This window comes from Oryx dammah, unplaced genomic scaffold (genome assembly GCF_014754425.2).
Source record: "Oryx dammah isolate SB20612 unplaced genomic scaffold, SCBI_Odam_1.1 HiC_scaffold_29, whole genome shotgun sequence".
Lineage (NCBI taxonomy): Eukaryota > Metazoa > Chordata > Mammalia > Artiodactyla > Bovidae > Oryx > Oryx dammah.
The window spans coordinates 52,830,315-52,857,792 of NW_024070213.1; the positions used below are offsets into that span (position 1 = coordinate 52,830,315).

The following is a 27,478-nucleotide window of genomic DNA, read 5'->3' on the forward strand; positions in this document are numbered from 1 at the left end:
TCCAAAAGAGGAGTAATGAGAATGTATAACTATGAAAATCAAAGAAAGACAGCATAAGGGAAGAAAGGAGTGGAAGCTTACTTTGACTATTGTTAAGAGTCAAGTGAGTAAGGACCAGAGGATGTCCACTGGATTCAGCAACATGGAGGTCATTTGAGTGAACACCATTTCAAATTAGTAGGAGGGGTCAAAGTTGGCTTAAAGTGGCTTAAAGCACACATGGGAGGGAAAGAAATTGAGGCAACAAGCTTACATAATTCTTTCTAGAATTTTGGCAGATAAGAGAAAGAGATAGGAGCACAGCAGTTTGCTTGGAAATAAGGCTCAGGAATTTTTTAAGATGAGAGATCTGAGTATTTGTAAATGTTAAGAGGAAGTGAAGAGCCTCTTGGTGACGGTGAAAGAAGACAGTGAAAAAGCTGACTTGAAAACTCAACATTGAAAAAACGAAGATCATGGCATCCAATCCCATCACTTCATGGCAAATAGATGGGGAAAAAATGGAAGCAGAGATAGACTTTATTTTCTTGGGCTCCAAAATCACTGCAGACAGTGACTGCAGCCATGAAATAAAAAGACATTTGCTTCTTGGAAGAAAAGCTATGACAAACCTAGACAGCATATTAAAAGCAGAGACATCACTTTGCCAACAAAGGTCCATATAGTCAATGCCACGGTTTTTCCAGTAATCATGTACAGATATGAGAGTTGGTGGCTGAGAACCAAAGAACTGATGGTTTTGAACTGTGGTGCTGGAGAAGACTCTTGAGAATCTCTTGGACAGCAAGGAGATCAAACCAGCCAATTCTAAAATCAACCCTGAATATTCATTGGAAGGACTGATGCTGAAGCTAAAGCTCCAATACTTTGGCCACCTGATACGAAGAGTCAGCTCACTGGAAAAGACCTTGATGCTGGGAAAGATTGAAGGCAAAAGGAGAAGGGGGCAGCAGAGGATGAAATGGTTAGATAGCATTACCAACTCAATGGATATGAATCTGAGCAAACTCCAGGAGATAATGGAGGACAGAGGAGCCTGGTGTGCTATATAGTCTATGGGGTCACAAAGTGTCAGACATGACTTAGCAACTGAACAACAACAAATGTTAATAGGAGGGACTGAGCTGAGAAAAAGAGAAATAATGGATAATGTAAGATTCTTGGAAGACAAGATGCCATAAAATTCAGATCACAGGCAGGCATGCATGCTAAGTTGCTTCAGTCATGTCTGACTCTTTGTGACCCTATGGACTGTAGCTGCGAGGCTCCTCTGTCCATGGGATTCTCCAGGCAAGAGTGCTGGAGTGGGGTGCCATTTCTGCCTCCAGGGGATCTCCCTAACTCGGGGACTGAACCCACAACTCCTGTGTCTCCTGCATTGCAGGTGGATTCTTCACCCCTGAGCCATCGAGGAAGTCCCAGATCACAGAAAAGTCTAAGAGGAAGAATGGATGGCCAAGAGGCAGGGAGGTTGTAGCTGGGTGGCAGGAGTTTTGGAGGTTTCATTCTGAACTATTTCCTCAGGAAAAAAAAATATGAAGAGGATCAAATACTAAGCATGAAGGGAGGTGACAGGGTTGAACATGAAATAGAGTAGAAAAGGCTTACTGGAGAGAATGAATAAGCTAGAGGGAAACGGAAGAGTCTGGGGGCAATGCTGAGGGCTCAGTTGAAGCTAGGACTCGTAAATTTATATGTTACACATTTGCCCCATTGGGTAAGTTTATTCTGAGATGCCCAAGCTGAGGGTAGGCACAGAGAAAAGATAACTGAATTTCTGCAGAAGCAACACTTTGCCAGACAAATGCAGTGGCAGCAGAGGTAGTTATTAGCAAGAAACTGAGTGAAATGATGGACTCTGAATCTAAGACATAAAGAGAGGAAAAGTAAAAAGGTAAAGGATGGGAAGCTCTGGTGAATCTGGCAAATGGTTACAGTGGGAACAGATGAAACTGAATGAGCTGGCAAGGTAGGAGGAAGTGGTCTGAGGGTAGGATATCTGAAGAGGAGAAGGCGATGGCACCCCACTCCAGTACTCTTGCCTGGAAAATCCCATGGACGGAGGAGCCTGGTAGGCTGCAGTCCATGGGGTCGCAAAGAGTCAGACACGACTGAGCGACTTCCCTTTCACTTTTCACTTTCATGCATTGGAGAACGAAATGGCAACCCACTCCAGTGTTCTTGCCTGGAGAATCCCAGGGACGGGGGAGCCTGGTGGGCTGTCGTCTATGGGGTCACACAGAGTTGGACACGACTGAAGTGACTTAGCAGCAGCAGCAGGATATCTGAAAGGAATTTTGAAGGTGGAACTGCTTCAGGTGCGTCCATAGGAGTTGGAGGACTTTCCGTGGAGTGCAGGGGTAGGGGGCCATTTAAAGAACTGAGAGGCTAAAGGAAGAGGGAAAGAGTCAAGCTGAGAAGACTGTGCCAGATGTCATAGTACTCAGTGAATGAACAGGGGTGACCAAGAGGCCGATTATCAAGGCTGATTGGAATGTCTGCCAAGTTCAATTTTCCAAATTAAGCTTTCTTTTAAACTGTGATTGCAAAAATATCAACTAGTTATATATAATCTTGTCCTTTTCAAACCTTCTTAGGAGGCTCCTTTGTTCTGGTGAGTGGAGTTATGGGGGGGATGCAACAAAAGCATGAGAAAGTTATGTTGTTTATGAAAGAAAGTGATAGAATGACTGAAAAGGGAAGAGCCAGGGTAATGGGGAAACGGAAAACCTGAGGTATAGTGGGAAGGCGAGCAAGGAAGAGACACAGTGGGAGGGGCCTGGCAGCTGTCCTGAAGCTCTCCTAGGGGGCCTTAGAGGAGAAGGACTCTCCAGTTAAAGGGATATCTAGGAAGTTGTTCAGTTTGATGTGCAGAGTCAGTTCACTAAACTTAATACAAATCAACATAAACTTGCCAATCACAGGTGGAACTGGATGGGACAACGTGTGCGAGACTAGTTTTAAGATTGTGAGAGCAGGGTGACTACCATAGAGTTCTTCCAAACCAGACTACGCATGCAATTTTCCTTTTCATTAAATAGCTGCCAACTTCTCGAACTTTTTTGAGAAATACTTCCTCAAAGACTAAAATTTCTTGTGACATTCTATATAATCTAAGTAACTGATATTGAAAGAACTGTTGTATTTTACATCTAAAAGAAATCTCCATTTGTTGATAAAATATTTGAATTTTTAAAATAAAAATTTTATTTTTTATGTTAAATATTTCCGGTGTTGGTGTTTGATATTCAGGAAATAGTATACCAGAGACTCAAGTACCCATTATATTATCAGTGTTGATATCTTATATCTACTATTTGCTATATGCTGAGTGCCTACTAAGATTCTTTATGCATCATTCACCCCCCACCACCCTTTTTTTTTTTTTTTTTGCCGCAGCCTGTGGCATGTGGAGCTTCCCTGACCAGAGACAGTGGAAGCATGGAATCTTAACCACTGGACCACTAGGGAAGTCCCCCTACTTCACTTTTTAAACTTAAAGAATTCTATGAGATAAATACTATTCTTATGGCCATTATGTTAGTGAAGAAATAAATGGAGGCTTAAAGTCATTTGACCATGGTATCACAGTTGATAAGTGGCAGTGGTTTATTCACTAAGTCGTGTCAAGCTCTTGTGACCCCATGGACTGTAGCCTGCCATGCTCCTCTGTCCATGGGATTCTCCAGGCAAGAATACTGGAGTGTGGTTGCCATTTCCTCCAAATAAGTGGCAGAGCCAAATTTAATTTTGTCCTAGATTTTCATGTCACATCTTAAAACATTTTTATGGAGTTTCTCCTTGAATAATATTATACTTAACTTCTAAGATTCTTTTTGGAATTCCTCTTAATAGGAAGCAGTGATTGCTACTCACCTAAATACTCATTCGTCCTTTCCTGGGTCCTCAGCTTGGCAGCATTTGCCAGCCTTCCCAACTGCTAGGCGTTGACCAGGTGACTGAGCTCTAACCAATAAAATGTGAGCAGAAATAATCTGTGTCACTTCCAAGCCTCGCTCATAACAACCTCCATATTCTTTTCCCCTTCTAGATGTCTGGGATGGCGACCACTTCCAGGGCAAACTTGTAAGTCACATGTTGAAGACTGCAGTTTCCACCAGCATGGGCCCCTGACTGACTACATTGGAACTGTGGTCCTATGGAAACTGCCCCAAGGACCTGTTCACTTGCCCAGTACTGTTACAAAAGAAATAATTTTTTTTGAGTCATTATATATATGATATCATCAGGTTCACAAAGTTTCACAAAAGAATTTCAAACATTTGGCACCAAAGAGTTCCAATACTAATAAGTTGTTTCAGAGCATAGAAAATGAAAAACAAAAAATTTTAAACTCTTTTTATAAAGCAAGTATAACATTATTATCAAAACTTGTTAAGGGCAAACATAAAAGACAATTACGAGCCATTGGGCTTCCCTGATAGCTCAGTTGGTAAAGAATCCACCTGCGATGTAGGAGAGCCCGGTTCGATTCCTGGGTCAGGAAGATTTACTGGAGAAGGGAAAGGCTACCCACTCCAGTATTCTGGCCTGCAGAATACAATTGTCTGTATTATCCATGGGGTCGCAAAGAGTCGGACATGATTGAGAGACTTTCACTTTCATCCCTTATAAATGTTAATGCAAAAATTCTGAACTCCAATACTATAAGAAAATAATACACTATAGCCAAGTAGAATTCATTCCAGAAATGCAAAGATAGATTAATATTAACATTTTAATATACTTTACCAAAATAATGGTATAAGGGAAAAATGTATTATTATCTCTATGGATGTTAAAAAAAAACTTTTGAAAGAAATCTAATAATCATTTAAAACATTCAACCGTAAAGTTATCATATGACTGAGTCCCTTCACTGTTCATCTGAAACTACCACAACATTGTTAATCGGCTATACCCCAGTAATAAATGTTTTTGGTGTTAAAAGAAATTAAAATTAAAAAAAATAATGGAGAAATGCCTGAGGCATTCCTACTAAGTTAAACAACAAAGAAAAGTTGACCACCACCTTCACTACTATTTAACATTGTACAGAAGGCTTTAGCCAATGAAATTTAGATGAGAAAACAGAGACATAGGAATCAGAAAGAAGTAAAATTATCTCTATTTACAGATGACATGAAAATACATCTGGAGAACTCTAGAGACTCAGTGAATAAACTCAAACATTAATTTTATAAGGTAGCAGGACATGAAAGTAACACACGAAACTCAAAAGTTTTCAAAAAAAGAAATAAAACAAAAAATAATATAGATTGCTGCACAGCAGAAACTAACACACTGTAAAGCAACTATACTCCAATAAAAATTAAGAATAAAAAATTTAAAATCTTCAAGTCTTCATACACACAAATGATTACAAGTTAGAAGATATAATGGAAATGGAAACAAACCTGAGTTATACTAGCTACAAAAATGATGAAATATTTAGGAATAACCTAAATAAGAAACATTCAAAATCTATATTCAAAACACTGTAAATGCTCCATCAAGATGCAAAAGCAAACTTGAACTAGTGGAAAGACATCCCTTTTCCTTTTTAGGACATTTCAACATCACCAAAATGTCATTTTTCCTTAATTTACAAATTTTAATGCAATCCCAATAAAATATCTGGTTTCCCCTCTCTTTTGGAGAGAGACAAGATGATGCTAAAATTCATGTTTTTAAAACAACCCAATACTAGTTAGAAAAAAACCTGAAAAAGAATAGCTCTGAGGGGAAGAAAGTAGCCTAAAAGATACTAAAATAAACTCATAAATTTGTATAATCCAGTGTGGTACTGATACATGAACAGATAAACCAGTAACAAAATATCCAGAAATAGACCCAACTCTATGGAAATCTAGTGTGTTTAATAAAGGAAGTGTTACTAGTCACTGGGGGCAAAGATTGACTTTTTAGTCAATGATTTTGGGATAACTGGATAGGCATCTGCAAAAAGATGAAATTAGATCTCTTCCTCACACTATAGACAATTCTGTTGGTCCTTTGGAATTTATATTCTAATGGGAGTTCAGTTCACTCAGTTGTGTCCGACTCTTGGCGAGCCCATGGACCACAGCACGCCAGTCCTCCCTGTCCATCACCACTCCCAGAGTGCACCCAAACCCATGTCCATTGAGTTGGTGATGCCACCAAGCCATCTCATTCTCTGTCATCCCCTTCTCCTCCTGCCCTCAATCTTTCCCAGCATCAGGGTCTTTTCAAATGAGTCAGCTCTTCGCATCAGGTAGCCAAAGTATTGTAGTTTCAGCTTCAACATCAGTCCTCCCAGTGAACACTCAGAACTGATCTCCTTTAGGATGGACTGGTTGGATCTCCTTGCAGTCCAAGGGACTCTCAAGAGTCTTCTCCAACACCACAGTTCAAAAGCATCAATTCTTCGGCACTCAGCTTTCGTTATAGTCCAACTCACATCCATACATGACCACTGGAAAAACCATAGCCTTGACTAGATGGACCTTTGTTGACAAAGTAATGCCTCTACTTTTTAATATACTGTCTGCTGCTGCTGCTAAGTCACTTCAGTCGTGTCCAACTCTGTGACCCCATAGACGGCAGCCCACCAGGCTCCCCTGTCCCTGGGATTCTCCAGGCAAGAACACTGGAGTGGGTTGCCATTTCATTCTCCAATGCATGAAAGTGAAAAGTGAAAGGGAAGTCGCTCAGTTGTGTCTGACTCTTTGCGACCCCATGGACTGCAGCCTACCAGGCTCCTCCGTCCATGGGATTTTCCAGGCAAGAGTACTGGAGTGGGGTGCCATTGCCTTCTCCCAATATACTGTCTAGGTTGGTCATAACTTTCCTTCCAAGGAGTAAGCGTCTTTTAATTTCATGGCTGCAATCACCATCTGCAGTGATTTTGGAGCCCCCAAAATAAAGTCAGCCACTGTTTCCATTGTTTCCCCATCTACTTGCCATGAAGTGATGGGACTAGATGCCAACAATTAAGTAAATTATCAAACTATATACTATTACATTAAAAAGATGTAAGTGCCTAACAAAAGTACCTGGGAAAGAGGTCTAGGGAAAGAAGAGGAATTACAGTGCAGAGTTTACAATTACAATATCTAAAAATGGGGGCTGCTGCTGCTAAGTCACTTCAGTCGTGTCCGACTCTGTGTGACCCCACAGACGGCAGCCCACCAGGCTCCCCCGTCCCTGGGATTCTCCAGGCAAGAACACTGGAGTGGGTTGCCATTTCCTTCTCCAATGCATGAAAGTGAAAAGTGAAAGTGAAGTCGCTCAATCGTGTCCGACTCTTAGCGACCCCATGGGCTGCAGCCTACCAGGCTCCTCCGTCCATGGGATTTTCCCGGCAAGAGTACTGGAATGGGGTGCCATTGCCACCTCCAAAAAATGGGGGCAGAGAGGCCTTATTAAGATGAACAGTGACATTTAAGCAAAGACCTGAAGAGGCAGCAAGCTTTGTGCATAGTCTTAATTACAAACTTCCCGGATGGCTCAGTGGTAAAGAATCTGCCTGCAATGCAGGAAACATAGGCGATGTGGATTTGATCCCTGGGTAGGGAAGATCCCCTGGAGGAGGAAATAGCAACCCACTCCAGTATTCTTGCCTGGAAAATCCCATGAACAGAGGAGACTGGCAAGCTACAGCCCAAAGGGTCACAGAGTCAGACACGAATGAGCAGAAGCATGGACAAGACAAAATCACAAGCCAACCTTAGTCATGAAAATGGACACAAAACACTGAACAACCCAAATATAGTAATGTGCTTAAAAAAGTTAGCACCTCGTGATCAACTTGGGTTTATCACAGGAATGTAAATTTGGTTTAACCTTAGAAAACTATATATACATTTTGTTTATCACATTACCAATTAAAAAGATCATTTTAATAGATATAGAAAAATAATTTAATAAAATCCAACACTTACTCATGATTTTAAAAAACAAAGTAACAGACAAGCAAGAAAGCTCTTAGCAACTGAAAATAGAAACTAAGCTTTCAAAAAGGACAACTACCAAAGTCACACAAACAGTACTGTTACTGAACAAGGTTTGTCTTGCCTGAAGTCCAGCAGGACAAAACCCTGAGATGCCGAGGTTTGCAGCCAAGAGAGAATTTATACACAAGATAGCCAAGCTACGAGACAGGAAAACCAGTCTCAGCTCTGCCTCCCCAAGGCAAGGAGCTCAGTCATTTATGGGATCAAGAATAAAAACATAGGGCGGTCAAGGCATGTGGAGTGTAGAGAAAGATGACTGGAAAGAGGTATAGAATCTGCCATTCTGAGCATCTGTTAACTAGGCTACAGGCCTCTGCAAGTTTTAAGGGTAGAGTTTTCACTCCTCTGATGTCAAAAATGTCACCAAGCAACCACTCTTGAACGCCTAGTTGACGGGTCAGTGGTCCAGACTTATCCAGCTCAGCTCAAACTATACCCAGCTGACTCCAAATTCCTGAAAACAACTTGGGCAGACATCTTACTGTTTGGGATAAGTGTAGCCAAGAAGACCTTCGAGTCTCAAAACGACTTTGATTAGTGATGGCAGGTGAAACGGATTTAACGTAGGTTTTGGTAGCATCATTGTTAATAGAAACTTTAGAAACATGCCCTTTAAAATTAGAAAGGGTTGTCTAATAGTGATACTTTTATTCATCTTTCTACTGAAGAGCCTAATCAATACAAGCAGAAAGTAAGAAGGGAAAAAAAAAGCTTAAGAACTAGAAAGAAACAAAAAAGTCACCATTCACAGATATGAGCCCCGACTCTACAGACAAATCATTAAAAGTAACACAGGCGGTTAGCAAGATGCTGGATAGAAAAATAAGCCCCATATCCCCTGCTTCCAGGACCAGCCTCACAGCATACAGTGGAGAGAAGTCCTCACTGCTAACTAACTGTGAGCACCCAGATCCGGCGCAATTCTTCCACCAAGGAGGAGGCCGCCATCAGCCACACCTCTGGGCCTCCTCCACCTACCTCTCGGAGCTTCTACTTCGAAGGCAACGAGGTGGCTCTGGAAGGTGTGGGCCGCTTCCTCTGGACGTTGGCCGAAGAGAAGTGCAAGGGTGCCGAGCTTTTTCTTAAGGCAGGGAAGCAGTGAGGTGGCCGCGCCCTGGTCCAGGACCAGCAGGTGCTGGCCCCGGAGGAGTGGAGCACCGCCCTGGAAGCCACGGAGGCCGCCACGGCCCCCGAGAAGAGCCCAAACCAGGCTCTCTCTAGGATCTACACGTCCTGGGTTCTGCGAACACAGATGCCCAGCTCTCTGATTTCCTGGAGCACCACTTGCTGGAGGAGGAGCTCGTCAAGAAGCTTGTCAAGGTGGGCGTCCACTTGACCAACCTGTGCAGGCTGGCCGCCCCCAGGCCGGGCTGGACGAGTATCTCTTTCCAAGGCTCTCCTGCCAGCGTGACTAGGCATCTCTGGAATCTGGTGGCCTTGGCTGGGCCCCTCTGCTTTCCCTGGTCCCGAGATCTCTGCCAGAGCCGCTGCCTCCAGCCTGGAGACAACTTTTTAACCGCTCTGAAACCTTCACCCAAGCCATGGCACCAAATGGAAACAAGAAATGTTCCTTTTGCAGAAGGGGGCGGGGCGGGGGGGGGGATGGTGGGAAATGCTTGGCTATTAAGAAAAAACCGTAAGTCTCTGAATAGCATGAATGATTTGTAGTCTAATTTTCTCAATTGTCTAAAGAAATGATTCCTACCGTGCGTGCATCTGATAAACTATGTTTGCTGTGCCAAGAAGAATAAACACACCTATTCAGAAAGTGTTGAATAGAATTTTAGGGTTTCAAGACTTCTATGGAGTCATGATAAAATTGCTTTCCCTGAAGAAAAAAGAAAAAATTGATGTGATGTGATGCCATCAGCCTGTATTGAAGAAAGAACCCTATGAAATTAAATTTTGGTCTCCCATTAGGTTGCTACTGAGAACACTGATTATTAATTACATCATTCACTGACCTCTTTATAAAGCCTCTCAAGAGAAATTTTTTCTGTCTTAATATTAGGAATAACACTGCTTTGCATGAGTAATTGATTTGTTTTTGTTTTTTGGATACTGCAAATGATGTAATTAAGTTTCTTTTTCTGACTGCCTGCTAAAAACCTTAGAGCCAAATCTGTGGTCGGTTCACCCAGAGTAAAGGAGTAGGATCGTATATGCATTTTGCATATGCTTCATTCCTGGTTCTTCTATTACTAATTCCTTCGTGTATTTTATAGAGTCTTTTAAGCCATCTTAATCCCTTTCTGAAACAATGTTGTGTATAAACAGATAAATAAATTTTAAAATGCAGATTTTAAAAGAAATAAGACCCATATCAGAAATCAATTCAATATTAGATGCTGGGAAATACCGAAGGCAGGAGGAGAAGGGGACAACAGAGGACGAGATGGTTGGATGGCATCACTGACTCAATGGACATGAGTTTGAGCAAGCTCTGGAAGATGGTAAAAAAACAGGGAAGCTTGGCAGGCTGCAGTCCACGGGGTCGCTAAGAGTCAGACACGACTGAGCAACTGAATGATTAGAGCAAAATAGAGACAAATAAGTTATTTACAAAAAGTTCAATAAAAGTGAAAACTCTGCACAGAGAAAAAAAATTTAACTTTATTGAATTATATTAAGATGTTATAAATAAATGGAAAATATGCTACATTCAAGAATAGAAAGATTCAGTTCTCTCTAAATTTATCTATAGATTTATTGCCATTCCAGTTAAAATCCAAGAAGTTGTTTGGTTTTGTTTTTTCCTGGAACTTGGTAAACTGACTATAAAATTTGCTTGAAAAGCAAAGTTCAATAATACACAGGATTCTCCTGAAGAAAAAGATTCGGTATGACTTGCCCTATTAGATGCCAAACCTTTAATAAAGATGGAATGATGGCACAGATAGGCAAACTGATCCAGTGGAATGGGCTAGAGAAGCAGACTCAAGGACATATGGAAGCTTGACAGATGATATAGCTGTTAAAGGGAAAGGATGCACTATTCAGTAAATTGGTTTCCACAGTGAAGAGTGAAGCAAAGTAATTGGATCCTACCTGTCAGGCACAAAAATTCTATATGAATAAAGGCTTAAAAATGAAAAATAAAACCTTCAAACTTTTGTTTTTTTATGGCTTCAGGATAAAAGACACAGAAAGCAGTCACAAATATTAATTAACTCTCACTCAATATATAAAAAGTTACAAATCAATAAGAAACACACAATCCAATTGAAAAATGAGCAGGAAACTCAAACAGATATTTTAGGATAAAGGAAATGCAAATGGCCAACAAGCATAACAAGAGCTTAATCTTATGAGTGATTGGAGAAATACAAAAGAAGAGCCTAAAGAAATATCATTTTACACCTCTGAGAATGGCAAAATTAAGAAATCTGACTATACCAGCTGATGATGAGTACATTCAACAATGGAAACTCACTCTGTTGGTGGGAGTATAAATTGGAAACCAATTTTGCCTTATTTCATCTAGTCTATAGGGCTAAGGACTATAGAACAGGACTAAGCCCAGGCGGCGGCGGCGGTGGGAAAGCGCGGCTGAGAGCTACCCCACGTCCGAAGTCAGGGACAGCGGCCTAGAGTGCCAGGCTGCGACGGCGCAGGAACGGCCGGGAGAAGCCACCTCGCGCCCGAGGCCCGGGGCGGCAGCTGGGAGGAGCCACCCACGCCCGAGGCCAGGGCTGGCGGCCAGGAGAAGCAACCCGAGGAGCGGTGGCTGAGCAGGCACAGGAGGGCCTAGAGAAGGTATCCCACGTTGAAGGTCAGGAACGGCGGCGGTAAGGAGGTAAGGATAAAGGTAAGGAGCAGCGGCTGTGCTTTGCTGGAGCAGCCGTGAAGAGATACCCCCCGCCCAAGGCAAGAGAAACCCAAGTAAGATGGTAGGTGTTGCAAGAGGGCATCAGAGGGCAGACACACTGAAACCATATTCACAGAAAACTAGTCAATCTAATCACACTAGGACCACAGCCTTGTCTAACTCAATGAAACCAAGCCATGCCTGCAGGGCAACCCAAGACGGACGGGTCATGGTGGAGAGGTCTGACAGAATGTGGTCCACTGGAGAAGGGAATGGCAAGCCACTTCAGTATTCTTGCCTTGAGAACCCCATGAACAGTATGAAAAGCCAAAATGATAGGATACTGAGAGAGGAACTCCCCAGGTCATTAGGTGCCCAATATGCTACTGGAGATCAGTGGAGAAATAACTCCAGAAAGAATGAAGGGATGGAGCCAAAGCAAAAACAATACCCATTGTGGATGTGACTGGTGATAGAAGCAAGGTCTGATGCTGTAAGTAAGTAAGTAAAGTCACTCAGTCGTGTCTGACTCCTTGTGACCCCGTGGACTGCAGCCCCCCAGGCTGCTCAGTCCATGGGATTCTCCAGGCAAGAATACTGTAGTGGGTTGCCATTGCGTAGGAACCTGGAATGTCAGGTCCATGAATCAAGGCAAACTGGAAGTGGTCAAACAAGAGATGGCAAGAGTGAACGTCGACATTCTAGGAATCAGCGAACTAAAATGGATTGGAATGGGTGAATTTAACTCAGATGACCATTATATCTACTACTGTGGGCAGGAATCCCTCAGAAGAAATGGAGTAGCCATCATGGTCAACAAAAGAGTCTGAAATGCAGTACTTGGATGCAATCTCAAAAACGACAGAATGATCTCTGTTAATCTCCAAGGCAAACCATTCAATATCACAGTTATCCAAGTCTAGGCCCCAACCAGTAATGCTGAAGAAACTGAAGTTGAACGGTTTTATGAAGACCTACAAGACCTTTTAGAACTAACGCCCCCAAAAGATGTCCTTTTCACTATAGGGGACTGGAATGCAAAAGTAGGAAGTCAGGAAACACCTGGAGTAACAGGCAAATTTGGCCTTGGAATGCGGAATGAAGCAGGGCAAAGACTAATAGAGTTTTGCCAAGAAAATGCACTGGTCATAGCAAACATCCTCTTCCAACAACACAAGAGAAGACTCTACACATGGACATCACCAGATGATCAACACCGAAATCAGACTGATTATATTCTTTGCAGCCAAAGATGCAGAAGCTCTATACAGTCAACAAAAACAAGACTAGGAGTTGACTGTGGCTCAGATCATGAACTCCTTATTACCAAATTCAGACTCAAATTGAAGAAAGTAGGGAAAACCGCTAGACCATTCAGGTATGACCTAAATCAAATCCCTTATGATTATACAGTGGAAGTGAGAAATAGATTTAAGGGCCTAGATCTGATAGATAGAGTGCCTGATGAACTATGGAATGAGGTTGGTGACATTGTACAGGAGACAGGGATCAAGACCATCCCCATGGAAAAGAAAAGCAAAAAAGCAAAATGGCTGTCTGAGGAGGCCTTACAAATAGCTGTGAAAAGAAGAGAAGTGAAAAGCAAAGGAGAAAGGCAAGATATAAGCATCTGAATGCAGAGTTCCAAAGAATAGCAAAGAGAGAGAAGAAAGTCTTCCTCAGTAATCAATACAAAGAAATAGAGGAAAACAACAGAATGGGAAAGACTAGAGATCTCTTCAAGAAAATTAGAGATACCAAGGGAACATTTCATGCAAAGATGGGCTCGATAAAGGACAGAAATGGTATGGACCTAACAGAAGCAGAAGATATTAAGAAGAGGTGGCAAGAATACACAGATGAACTGTACAAAAAAGATCTTCACGACTCAGATAATCATGATGATGTGATCACTAATCTAGAGCCAGACATCTTGGAATGTGAAGTCAAGTGGGCCTTAGAAAGCATCCCTATGAACAAAGCTAGTGGAGGTGATGGAATTCCAGTTGAGCTGTTTCAAATCCTGAAAGATGATGCTGTCAAAGTGTTGCACTCAATATGCCAGCAAATTTGGAAAACTCAGCAGTGACCACAGGACTGGAAAAGGTCAGTTTTCATTCCAATTCCAAAGAAAGGCAATGCAAGAGAATGCTCAAACTACTGCACAATTGCACTCATCTCACATGCCAGTCAAGTAATGCTCAAAATTCTGCAAGCCAGGCTTCAGCAATACGTGAACCGTGAACTCCCTGATGTTCAAGCTGGTTTTAGAAAAGGCAGAGGAACCAGAGATCAAATTGCCAACATCCACTGGATCATCGAAAAAGCAAGAGAATTCCAGAAAAACATCTATTTCTGCTTTATTGACTATGCCAAAGCCTTTGACTGTGTGGATCACAATAAACTGTGGACAATTCTGAAAAAGATGGGAATACCAGACCACCTAACCTGCCTCTTGAGAAATCTGTATTCAGGTTAGGAAGCAACAGTTAGAACTGGACATGGAACGACAGACTGGTTCCAAATAGGAAAAGGAGTACATCAAGGCTGTATATTGTCACCCTGCTTATTTAACTTCTATGCAGAGTACATCATGAGAAACGCTGGGCTGGAAGAAGCACAAGCTGAAATCAAGATTACCAGGAGAAATATCAATAACCTCAGATATGCAGATGACACTACCCTTATGGCAGAAAGTGAAGAGGAACTAAAAAGCCTCTTGATGAAAGTGAAAGTGGAGAGGGAAAAAGTTGGCTTAAAGCTCAACATTCAGAAAACGAAGATTATGGCATCTGGTCCCATCACTTCATGGAGAAAAATGGGGAAACAGTGGAAACAGTGTCAGACTTTATTTTTTTGGGCTACAAAATCACTGCAGATAGTGACTGCAGCCATGAAATTAAAAGACGCTTACTCCTTGGAAGAAAAGTTATGAGCAACCTAGATAGCATATTCAAAAGCAGAGACATTACTCTGCCAACAAAGGTCCATCTAGTCAAGGCTATGGTTTTTCCAGTGGTCATGTATGGATGTGGGAGTTGGACTGTGAAGAAAGCTAAGCGCCGAAGAATTGATGCTTTTGAACTGTGGTGTTGGAGAAGACTCTTGAGAGTCCCTTGGACTGCAAGGAGATCCAACCGGTCCATTCTGAAGGAGATCTGGCCTGGGTGTTCTTTGGAAGGAATGATGCTGAAGGTGAAACTCCAGTACTTTGGCCACCTGATGCAAAGAGATGACTCATTGGAAAAGACTCTGATGCTGGGAGGGATTGGGGGAAGGAGGAAGAGGGGACGACAGAGGATGAGATGGCTGCATGGCATCACTGACTTGATGGACGTGAGTCTGAGTGAACTCCGGGACTTGGTGTTAGAAGGGGAGGCCTGGCGTGCTGCGATTCATGGGGTCACAAAGAGTCGGACATGACTGAGCGACTGAACTGAACTGAACTTCGCCATTTTATTAAAATATTCTTAAAATTTTTAACTTAAAAAAGCTACTGGAAAGCTCCATAGCCTCATTTGTACTAGCCACAAATTGCTGCCCAAAACGCTCTCAGGATCAGCAGCCTCACACCGTTCGTTGTCTGAGGGGGCGGAGCCCTGGGACCACGGTAAGCATGCGCTTTCCAGCCAGCCAATCAGCGACGCTCCCGGGAGGCGAGGCTGGCTTTTCTCCCGCCGGAATTCAGAGTTTCCTCAGAGGAGTGTCCGCGCCTGCGAAGTGGACCTTTCAGATAAGGTACTCGGGCACCGGGCAGCGGGAGTGGAGGGCACGCCTGTCCGGAGACATTAACTGCGGTCCTCGGCCATTGAGGTGCTTTTCGGGCGTGAGGAGGGAAGCGTTTGTCCTGCGTGGGAGTCTGAGCCAGGGGCTACTCTTGACCAGGTAAAATTTTCCTGCTGGCTCTCCCGGGAGCCTCTGACAGGAATTTGAAGGCCGTAAAGCTCTTAGTGGGCAGAGCTGTCAGTGGCGGGGAGCGGGCGGGAAGGCCCAGGTTGGGCAACTGGGGTTGAATGTGGCGGGTGGACAGGTTGACCTCAGGCGAAGAGGGTGGTCTTTAGTCTCCGCGCGCGCGCCTCCCCCGCCGCTAATCCACAGAAACCATTTACATTAACTCAGGGCTCCTCTTCACTGGTCCTCGAGGCCTGGGTCGTGGAATTCTTACTGGATGTCTTTTTCTGCGGATTTTATTTTGTATTTCTGTTGCTAGCAGTTTCTGTGGGGTGGGGTCGTGATTGATCCTGTCAGTCGCTGATTTCACTCTGTGACTGAAATGCAAAATCTAGATTGGCCTCAATTTATTTAGCCAGAAGCTGGCAAAAGCGGATCTAGAATTCTGCCGCCCTCTCCATCCTCAGAGGAGAACTCTCCATTAAGGCACCTCAGGAGTTAGGGGCAGTGCTGTCATTATCTTGTTAATTTTTGGTCCAACAAAGTAAATGAAGAGACTCCTAAAGTGGAATTCAATTAAAATTATCTTTATTTGATATCTCTCATTTTGAAATTTGCCAGTCTATTTAAATCGTGTCTTTGGATTCAGAAGGGTTTTTTTCGTGTTTTTTTTTTTTTTTTAATCAGAAAACATTGAAAAATGGTGCCTTCTGGAAGAAAACATTCCGGGAAGTCTGCGAAACCATCCGTGGGGGATCAGGCTATAAGAGCCTATGAATTTGAGCAAGAAGACAAAAAAGATCTGAGTGGTTCAGAGGAGGATGCCATTGAAGGTGACGTTTACTGACCACGTCCTGCATTTTTGTATATTTCATGTTTCTATTTTGGGGCTAGTGAAGCTTCTATAGTATCTTTCACCTGATGTCTGATAAATAGTACAGAGATTATCATGACATTAACATAGGAAGACTTGCAAAATTGTTCGTATAAAATGGTCTTTGATCCTGATTTAATTCCTCTGCAGTTCATGGGGTCGCTAAGAGTCGGACACGACTGAGCGACTTCACTTTGACTTTTCACTTTCATGCATTGGAGAAGGAAATGGCAACCCACTCCGGTGTTCTTGCCTGGAGAATCCCAGGGACGGGGGAGCCTGGTGGTCTGCCGTCTATGGGGTTGCACAGGGTTGGACACGACTGAAGCGACTTAGCAGCAGTAGCAGCAACCTACATAGAGGCAGCTCCCCCTGGTGGCTCAGTGGTGAAGAATCTGCCTGCCAATGTAGGAGACTAGGGCTTGATTCCTGGGTCAGGAGAATATCCCCTGGAGAAGGAAATGGCAACCCACTCCATAATTCTTTCCTGGGAAATACCATGGACAGAGGAGCCTGGTGGGCTGCAGTCCATGGGATCGCAAGAGACATGACTTACCAACTAAACAACACAACAAACCTGCAGAGAAAGTATTGCATTTATAAATCTGCTTTAAAAACTTGTCTTGGCAGAAAGCTTAAAAAAAACACAAACCCTCAAAATTAAGATATGATACCATTAAAAAACTACCAAAATAACACACTTAATTTCAAAAATTTTTTTATTGTCATGCAGAGAAGACCCCAACACTTGAGAAACATGGGAAGAAAAGGACTTCTGCAGTAGCTGAAGATATGGGGTAATATGGTCAAACAATTTTCACCTGTTAAGAAGCAGCTATTTGGTTGTCCAATGAGTATTGCATGTAAAATACTGGGTATGTGATATTCCTTCCAAAACAATAAATATTTTATGGATCCTTAAAACTTTTCTGATGTAATTTTTTCATAGGGGTGAAGTACAGAATATGCTGGAAAGATTTGGAGGTATGTTTTAGGAGATATTTGTGTTTAACATTGTTTTAAACCATATAACTTGTATAATAGTAAATAATCAGTGGACTGTAAGACTGTTTTTTAATGCTTTGTTTTTATATGTAAGATTTTGCACAGGTATATATGACTCAGCTTCACAGATTTCCTTATTAACCTTTTCCAGTTGTTGATGTGAAAAGAGAATGGTACCAACAATGGTGGGTTAAGAATGGTCCTATTACTTTATACATGTGTGGGTTTAATAGATTATGGAATTTTAGAACAAAAATGGATGGGAAAAATATCGCCCTCTTTGTATGACTTTCATGGACTAAGTGATGCAAACACATGCATATCTGTGTATGTGTCAGTTTTTCATTTTCTCTCTTTGGTTATTTTCTATGACATTGTTGTGTTCTTTACTAAATGTAGTATAAACTGAAACCTTTAAAATAACTTTATTGTTATTTTTACATTATCAAACTATGTAATTGAGAATTAAAGACAGTGTTGCTAGTAAGAGATGTATGAAAATGTGAAAGTGTTAATTGCTCAATCACTCCCAACTCTGTGACCCCACGGACTGCAGCCCGCCAGGCTCCTCTGTCCATGGGATTTTCTAGGCAAGGATACTGGAGTGGTTTGCCATTTCCTTCTCCAAAGAGATGTATAATCAGATAAAAAGATCATTAAATTGAAAAAAAATCATTAAATTCTATGTCAAATATTAGTTACATTAACTGTATTGGGGATAGTATTCTGGAAAGAGAGTAAATATTTGGGTCTTCTCTATAGATCATTCATATAATCAAATATTTTTTGAAAGGTTTGTCCTATTTGCTAGTAGCAAAATACTTGACCTTATAAATGTATCATTGGAGATAGATATTGGAAATCCCTTGTGCCTCAGCTAGTAAAAGAATTCACCTGTCATGCAGGAGACCTGGGTTCGATCCTTGGGTTGGGAAGATCCCCTGAAGAAGGGAAAGGCTACCCACTCCAGCATTCTGGCTTAGGAAATTCCATGATTCCATGGACTGTATAGTCCACAGGGTCACAAAGAGTTGGACACGACTGACTGACTTTCACTTTCACTTGGAAATACCAAATATCTGATAGTATAGGTAACCTCATCATGGTTGCTGAAAATGACCATTGACAGGAGATCCATATGCATGTGCCTAGCAAAGAATTATTAGAAGTATTAAAAATTTTATGAAATGCAGTACTTATTGGTAAAAAATGGCCTGTAAAAAGCTCCACGAACATATTTAAAAGAGTTCCTGAATGAAAGAGTTCCTGAATGAACTTATTTAGATACCTACTTAAATTAAGATTTTCCTATGCTTTGTCTCTCTTAGTAAAAAATATATTTAATAGTATCACTATATTTTTAAAAACATTTTGTTTTTATTTGTAGGCTTTTAAAAAAGTTTTGTGTTTTATATAATGAGTTCTAAATTTAGTCTTTATTAGTGTCTTCTTATGAAAAAATTAAAGTCTGTCCTTGAGACCTTTTTTTTTGAGTTATTAGCTCTTTTTAATCATCTCTAAATTAAAATTATCTCTAGTTAAGAAAAGAAGAATTGAGATACCAATAACTATAATTTTTCTCAGAAACAAAAGCAAGCAACTAATCATGCTTTTTGATAGTATGTGTATTTTTAAAATATCTTCAAAATTCTTGAACCAGCTTTATCCATATTTATTTGAATATGTGGGGATAAATAACTTACTTTCACATTAAATTTAATGAATATATATTTTCATTATAGCTGATATTAACAAGTCTCTTCTTGCCAAGAGAAAGAGACTAGAAATGTATACCAAGGCTTCTCTCAAAACCAGTAACCAGAAACTTGAAAATGTTTGGAAAATCCAACAAGAGCAAAGGTAAAGTTGGTTTTTTTCACTGCCACAACATTTGTATCATTCCTTACTACTCATGGGTACAAATTATGAGAAGTATTATCATCTTCAATTTATTGGGATCTCTAGTAAAAATTATATTTGATTTGATTTTCCTCTAAGTCTTTTAGTGCTATAACTTTATTTCTTCACAGACTTGAGATACATTTCCTAGAAATCAATAAAGATGACCTCCTTCCCCTTTTAAATAATGATTGAGGCTTTTTTTAAACAATAAAATAATTTATTTTCATTTTAAAATACGCTAGCTCAATAAAAAGTCAGTGTCATATAAACCATTGGTCTTATAACAATTAACTATTTAACAATGTATAAAATGATCAACCTTATATATTATAAACAATTCATATATTTTAGCTGAATTAACTATTCTTTTGTACAAAATCATTGTAGCAAAATGGGGAAAAATTAAGTGAAACATTTCTATTTGAAAATCTTCTACAGTAACTTCAGTGAATCTATCATATCATAACCTATATTCAATAGGAGAAAATGAAAAGTAAATTGCTTGGAGATAAAATGGACTTTTCTGGGAAAATGTATATATATAATAAAACTCCACTAGTTTTCAAGAGCTAAAGTGCATGAGAGGATTTTGAGGGTTTTTCTGTTAGTTGGTTAGGAAAATAAATATTTCTGGAATCAGCATAAGTTATACTTCTTGATTTCACATCTGGAAATTTGATGCTTTCTCTTTTATTATAGCATAATTACATCAAATCAATTTGGTTTTGATAGTTGCTCCACATTGATATGAAATATAATAATATTATGTTTTACAGGCAGAAGCTTAACCAAGAATATTCTCAGCAGTTTCTGACTTTGTTCCAGCAGTGGGATATGGATATGCAGAAAGCTGAGGAACAAGAAGAAAAACTTGCTGTTAGTATTATGCTTAGCTTTGTAGCTTTATAATTAATCTATTATAACCAAGTTTCAAGTAGAAGTGGAGAGCCTGGCCTTGTAGTACACTCATGGAACTCAGCCAGGTTCCATTACCTATTGCTGGCTGTGAGTTTGGTTCTGCTGAATGGTAAACCGTAAGTACAGGCACATACCAATATAAAAGCTGTTGGTGTTTGCTTCCTACCTAACACTTTGTTAATGTGAAGTTTGCTATTATTAATACTGTGTAGCGGTTATAGTTATTGGTAATGACAAAATCTAGGTTATGAGTGTGTAAGTAATACATAAAGTAGGGTGAAGGGCAAAAACCATTGGTTGAAAACAGGTCAAGAAATTGAAAGATCAGCAATATTGGAAGGATCATCTGTGTTGACATAGAAAGCAAGAAAAATTAAGACATGTTTTGAGCACTGTTGAGATTTCCTATTCAGTGACTAGCTGGATTATTATATTATTGTATGTAAGTGGTAAACACATTATCTAAACTCATAGTAAACGTTAAGAAAAAATCTTAAAAATACTGATTAGAAAACTATTCCTTTTAACATAGAATTATTTTTTCCTAAATTTTACCCAAATAGTTATCACATAATTTTTTCTTTTACATTTGCAGAATCTGTTTCGACAGCAACAAAAGGTTTTCCAACAATCTAGAATTGTTCAGAGCCAGAGACTGAAAACAATTAGACAATTGTATGAGCAGTTCATAAAGGTTTGTTGTATTTGGTAACATATTACATTCTTATAAAATATAGTTTATATGTAGAAGTAGAATATAATTTTTTTCTCAGTTTAAGGGGAAAACATTTTGGTTACACATTTTAAATTCTTAGCTATTTTCCATTCTGAATTCATTATATTTTATTTAAGTGCTAAATGCTATCACTGGACATTATTATCACTTGGTGTAGGAACTTTAGTACTATATTTGACACCTCCATTTCCCTTATTCTTCACCACTGCTACTGCCATAGTTCAGAACCTTGTTATTCTTTGCTTATACTATAAAAACTCTTAACTGATTTTTCTGTTTACCAACCTATCCTTCATGGGTCTGCCATACTATCTTCTGAAAACATTATCTTTTCCCTCCTGAAAAACTGTCGGTAGATTCTCATTCTGAATTCTTAGGTATTCAAGATTTACCCCCACCCCCCAATATGATCCTTTTTTAATGCTTCAGTTACTACATTCATCCTTTACTTCCACCCTTCCACATAATTGCTTTCTCTGAACTCTGCACTTTCATGCTGTTGTTTATGCGCTTGCCCTAGAATACTTTTAACTCCTTTTCCCTTACCTTTTCAATCTTATTCTTTTGGCAACTAAATTGGAATTAATCCCCATTTTCTACTACATAGCTATAGCAAGTTGTGCTTCTATTCCTTTTATAAAATTTTGTTACTTTTTGTTTCTTCCAGTGAGAAGGTATACTACTGTTATAACTCCTTTAATAATATTTGATTTATGATGATGTTTTCTATTCCTTTAGTGGATATTTTGGTTTTCATGTATTAGAATATTTTTATTTGAGATAAATAATGTGCATTGTTGAACATTAAAAAGTTCCTACTTTTGAAAATTAACTGCATAAGTTTTGAAACTGAGATGAAAAGTAGTGGTTTGTAACTGACCTAGCTTTTTGTGTTTTAGAGTATGGAGGACTTGGAGAAGAATCATGAAAATCTACTTACTGGTGCACAAAATGAACTTAAAAAAGAAATGGCTTTGTTGCAGAAAAAAATTATGATGGAAACTGTAAGTTGTTATTCAGAACTGAAAAAAAGTATTAATGTAAGCATTGAAATATTTTATTTGCTGAAATATGTATTAACACTTATCTAAAAATTAAACCAGTGTTTAATATCTCCTTTCATGTAACAGCAGCAGCAAGAGATGGCAAGTGTCCGAAAGTCTCTTCAATCCATGTTATTCTGATGACTCTTTGAAGGAAGAACTTGAACCTAAGTAATATGATACAATTATAACATTAGCTAATAAGTCGTTAGAGTGATTTAAGATTCTGGTTTAAAATACTATATAGTATTAATCATTGCAAGACCATTCTTTTTGTTCACCTCCAAATATGAACTTCTGTGAGGAGCAGCAATCCCTAAATTATATGTACCACTGTGCTTCAGCTCTTTAATAGTACTAGTGATAATATAGCAATAGTGAATTTTTCTAACATTTGTCATTTAACTTTTAGCAATAAAAATGATTTAATTGCAAGTTTTGGCTTCATGTATTTGTATCACTTCCAAAAGGTAGAAAACACAAGTATAGATGGTTAATGTTCTTATTTAAGAAAAAAAACACAAAACCTATTATATGTTCATCCTTTCATGTATACCCATGAAGTTACACTGCCAATTCTAATGAAAATAAGATTTCAAAAACTACATTCTATTGACTTATAAAAACTTATTAAAAGCAACTTAAGTTTCCCTTCTGGAATAAATTAAACTGCTAAAATCCATTTTAAAAAAACAAACAGGATATATAAATACTGTTTTAAGGCATGGATTTGTGAATGTTACTTCTACAATGACATCAAAATGCCATTTAACTGGGCTCAGTCCATAATTAAATGACATATGCCCTTAGTAAATATTAAGAGCATTTCATTAACATACCTAATTACTTATGGTTTAAGTACTTCACATCTGTCTTTAACTATAAATTACACAGAATGTTTTGTTTTCCAGTTTCAATATTCAGTAAATATATGGAAGTTTTTACATTCATTTCCAAACTGTTAATTCTTATACCTGGTATTTTAAAATGTACACTTTTTAAGCAGAGAAAAACATATTGAACACTTAATAAATATTGTTTCAGCAAAATAAATTTGAAATATTTGAGTTAAACTTACTATTTTTTGCTGAAAATACTTTCCCTGAGTCATTCAAAACAATATGCCCAATAGGAGAGAAGAGTGACTTTGTCTTGTTTCTCCATATTTTAAATTTAATTTTTGTCTCATAATTCACCTTTATTTTAGGTTCTCCAAATTTTAAAAAACAAATACATACTGATTCTCTTCTTCTGTGACCAGTTATATTGGAAGAAATTAGTCCTCCATTGTTAACAAATATCTGACAAAATTTAGGAGTTTACTTCCTAAATTTTTGTATTTTGTATAGGATTTCCCTTTTAAGCCAAAGTACATGTTAGAATATACATTTTAAGTACTATTCAAATTGTTTAAGTACTATTCAAATTATTCAATAAGCTGTTCTTATTGAATTTACAAATTGTTTTAGAAGCCAAATAAGTACTCCAGAGTATTTTCATTGTACTTAAGTAACATTTCCTGTTAAGAAATATCAACTTTTTGCTCTTTTTACAATATGCCTTTTTCTTGCTTAAGATACAGTGAAGTGAAGTCGCTCAGTCGTGCCCGACTCTTTGCGACCCCATGGACAGTAGCCTGCACCAAGCTCCTCCGTCCATGGGATTTTCCAGGCAAGAGTACTGGAGTGGGTTGCCATTTCCTTCTCCATAAGATATAGTACATGTTCATTATTTCTTTTTTAAAGAAATGTTTTCAACATATGGCTTATGGTCTACAGAACTGTTAGATAAAAGTTACAAACAGGTAAGATGAGAATTGAGGATCTAGGTCACCAAAGAACCATATGACAGTTCTATTATTCATAATGAGCAATAGAAACATTTTGAGAGTGGAAAGATAAGAATCAATATATAATGTACTTAGTGACTGAATAGAAGATACTTATTTTATCCCCATTTTATCTCAAATGAGTGAAAGTGTACTTGAGGTAGCTTTAGCGGATATTCTGAAGGAAAGATACTTTTGTCATGGTTTCATAAATTACTGATTTTCTTATATGTCAATTGTGCTTAGGCTACTGTTTTTATTTTTCACAAATGGAAATGTTTAATATCCACTTTTTGGTGACAATGAAACTTAGAATATCAAGGAATAATTGGCTCTCACTGTAAAGATGCTTACATTTCACTCAATAATTATAAGTCTATGCACTTATGCAGTATTATGAACTCATTTATCAGTTTTTAGCAATCAAAGTAAGCATCTCCCTCAAGATGGCTAAAATCCTTTGTCCTGAATTTTTATGTAATCCTTTGGCAGAGAAAACCACAACTGTTTGATAAGGATTTATGAGACAAACAGATTGCTCTTTAGAACTGTAGTGGTTCACTTTTTTATACTTAGAAGATTGAAATTTCTTTCTTTGGTTTTGTTTAGAATTAATTTATAGGTTGTATTACTCTGATAATACCTTGATAAAAAATGTTGATAATGAGGGCTTTGCAACTAAGACAGATAAAATGGATCTATAGGACTTAATTTTTATACTAAAATATAACCTTATTTGATAATATACTGGCCTCCTGCAAAGAGGGATTTCCTTCACTCATAGGTTCCCCTAACTGCTTCTCCTCTTTTTCTTGGGATATTAGTCAATATGCTTGTGAACCTGTTCAGGTGCTTGATGACATGAAGTCTTGAAGATACTTAGATGAAGGTGTCTTGAAATTTGCAGGCACAAAGCACTAAAGTACCTCATCATATCAAGTGAAGAAATGACCTTTAGAAGCAAAAAAGAAAATATAAAATGGATTATGGTCTATCTTTTCTGAAGTAGCAGCTATTCTTTGCTGTCCTCCACCCCCTAATTTCAAACCTTAGCCAAAAATTCTTCATCAAAAATACTACATTTTATAATTTGTATTTGGCCTTCGCTGTAGTCCTCTGGAATATGCAGGGTATTTCACAGATTCAGAAACTGAGCTCAGAGTGATAAAAGGTCTAGACTAAATTACAAAAGCTGAAAAGCAACAGAACTCAAGTCTTCTGACTCCACATTCTTTCAGTTTTCTGCTGTGCAACAAAGCCACCAATTTTCTACTAGAAGGGGCTGTCGGTCATTAGAATTGAAATCACTCCATCATATACTTTTCTTATTCCTTATTCCTGTGAAAGTAGTTGTAAGAAAGTAAAGGCCTGGAAAAGACACCATAGTTGAGGGAAGGCATACAAAAATTATGTTCTTTACAAAATTAAGAAGGAAGGCACACTATTTAAGACCTTTCCCCGAGACTGGGAGCAAATGCTTCCTTTCATAGAAAGGAGCCTCGTGGCTCTGTTGGTAGAAAATTCTCACTGATAAGAGGAAAATCTTATTTACTTGAAAAACTCCATCTGACTTTTCTCTCTGAAGCAAGAACCTTTTCTCTAAGGATGCCAAAGGGCACAATATGTTGGTTTTGGTCCACCTGGTGTTTTTTTGTTTGCTTGTTTTTAATTGTGGTTACTAACAAAGTGTTTTAAAGAAAAACTGAATTTAACTTCCTTACCATAATCTCCACCACTGATGTAAAACCAGGCCAACTCACTCATTTACAAGTTAGGTGCTTGAATTTTTAACACCTGATATTTTAATTACACTCATTCTATTTGGTAATACTTATTTAAGTTCACCAAAAGGAACCCTACATTGAATTTTCAGACACTTTGAAAAATCACCCCCTATTTCTTAAATTTAGATTGTTTTGTAGCACTAATAATATTTATAGTGGATAGTAACTTAAAAGAAATCATTCTGACTTTCAAACATTTTTTAGAATATTGCCTGAGAACATTTCAAGGATTAAGATTTATATCTCACCACCATTTGAAGAATGGAAGACTTCTGAATAGATATTATTAATTTACTCCAAAAAAGTATAATACTATAAAACCTAGAACAAAGGATGATCACATGTACCCCATTGGTCCATGCACAGAACAGATAGGTTTTAAAAAACACCTATCTCTAGTAAATAGTGTGAGATTATTCAAATTATCAAAAGGTTCAATGTTTCTTTTAGCTCACTTTAATATTAATTTTTGTATATCTCTAACAATTTGGTGGAGTCTGGTGCGGTCTGGAGGTAGGGGAAAATGAGGCAAAATTGTCCAGAAATAGCACTAATTGAAGCCTAGCCATAAATGTCTCAGTAAAATTTTTTTTTAAGTTAATATTGCCTCCTTTATTTACTTGCAATTAAAATGTTAGAAACAATGATTTTCTTTTCCTTAGATGGCTAAAGCTGCCTTCTTATGTGCCATAATTCTACATTTTATAATTTTTGAATAGAAATTATGTATTATCTATATCACTTTTTAAGCAGGATGCAAGCTATAAGAATTGAATTTGCTTGATAAGAATCATCATTATTAATATAAATTTTGCACTATCCTCAAGGGCCATACTCATACATATGGTTGCTTACTTCTAGCACAAATGGTCCTGGAATCCTATACTTGGTTATACTGTCTGTTCTGTTTCCTCAGTATTAGCTGACATTTCTTGATGTAGTAGTGCCCTCTGCTAACACAAATTCCATTTAATTTACCTGTTATCTGCTATAAGTTCAGAGTAATTCTAATAACCTGGATTAAATAAGACACTAATTCATGTTTGTAAAGCTTTGCCAGAGAGTGAAGTGATTTTTGACACTTTTGTACTTTTTTTTTTTTTTTAACTTTTATTTGCATTTATTTTTTGCGGCAATTATTCCCAGCCATAAGTTTTTGTTTCTTCAGTTTCTTCTGGGGTATCTTTTTCTCCTGTGCAGCCTCCTCTTCTGGTATAGGAACAATCTGTTCTTTTTCAGTAAGGATCATCTCAATGTGGCAGGGAGAGCTCATGTAAGGATTGATCCAACCGTGAGCTCTTCTTGTAAGTCCTGTGCCGCATCTGGGGACTTTGTTCACCTGGATGTGCTCAATGACCAGAGAATCCACATCTAAGCCCTTAAGTTCAGCATTATTACTCTCTGCATTTTTAAACATGTGCAGTAAAAATTCAGCATTCTTTCTGGGCCACCGACCCTGCGTCCAGCCCCACTATTTGGCCTGTACACACCTACCAACTCCACCATTGTTAACGATGGAATGGCACACGTTGCCTCTTGAAAGTGACATCTGTCAGATACTTGGTGGCTTTTTGGATATGCATGGGCAGTTTCACAAGTGTTCTTAAAGTGAACATAAAGATTTGAACCTCTTGATCTGCATGATTTTGTGGGGTTTTCTGGGTTGAGTGAATAGTGTACCATTTTTAGAGG

At 38.8% G+C, this 27,478-nt stretch overlaps 2 protein-coding genes across 4 annotated transcripts in view; one reads left to right on the plus strand and one right to left on the minus strand.

The window, feature by feature from the left end:
* The first annotated feature begins 15,242 nt into the window (after nucleotides 1-15,242).
* On the plus strand, nucleotides 15,243-22,266 carry SYCP3 (synaptonemal complex protein 3). The gene is made up of 7 exons (XM_040234872.1): nucleotides 15,243-16,529; nucleotides 17,304-17,367; nucleotides 17,520-17,554; nucleotides 19,318-19,435; nucleotides 20,254-20,353; nucleotides 20,991-21,089; nucleotides 22,031-22,266. Exons 1-7 carry the CDS (start codon nucleotides 16,397-16,399, stop codon nucleotides 22,220-22,222), a joined length of 741 nt encoding a protein of 246 aa, XP_040090806.1. The 5' UTR covers nucleotides 15,243-16,396; the 3' UTR covers nucleotides 22,223-22,266.
* CHPT1 (choline phosphotransferase 1) overlaps nucleotides 21,552-27,478 on the minus strand; it is a 28,543-nt gene continuing 22,616 nt past the window's right edge. Inside the window, exons 8-9 of one of the 3 annotated variants that reach the window (XM_040234870.1) lie at nucleotides 24,844-24,954; nucleotides 21,552-22,341 (exon numbers count right to left, since the gene is read on the minus strand). In XM_040234870.1, coding sequence (XP_040090804.1) covers nucleotides 22,297-22,341; nucleotides 24,844-24,954 — 156 coding nt within the window. In that variant the 3' untranslated portion in view covers nucleotides 21,552-22,296. Of the gene's footprint in view, nucleotides 22,342-24,754; nucleotides 24,955-27,478 lie in introns of all 3 variants that reach the window. The other 2 variants (XR_005719926.1, XM_040234871.1) reach the window with 2 other exon arrangements.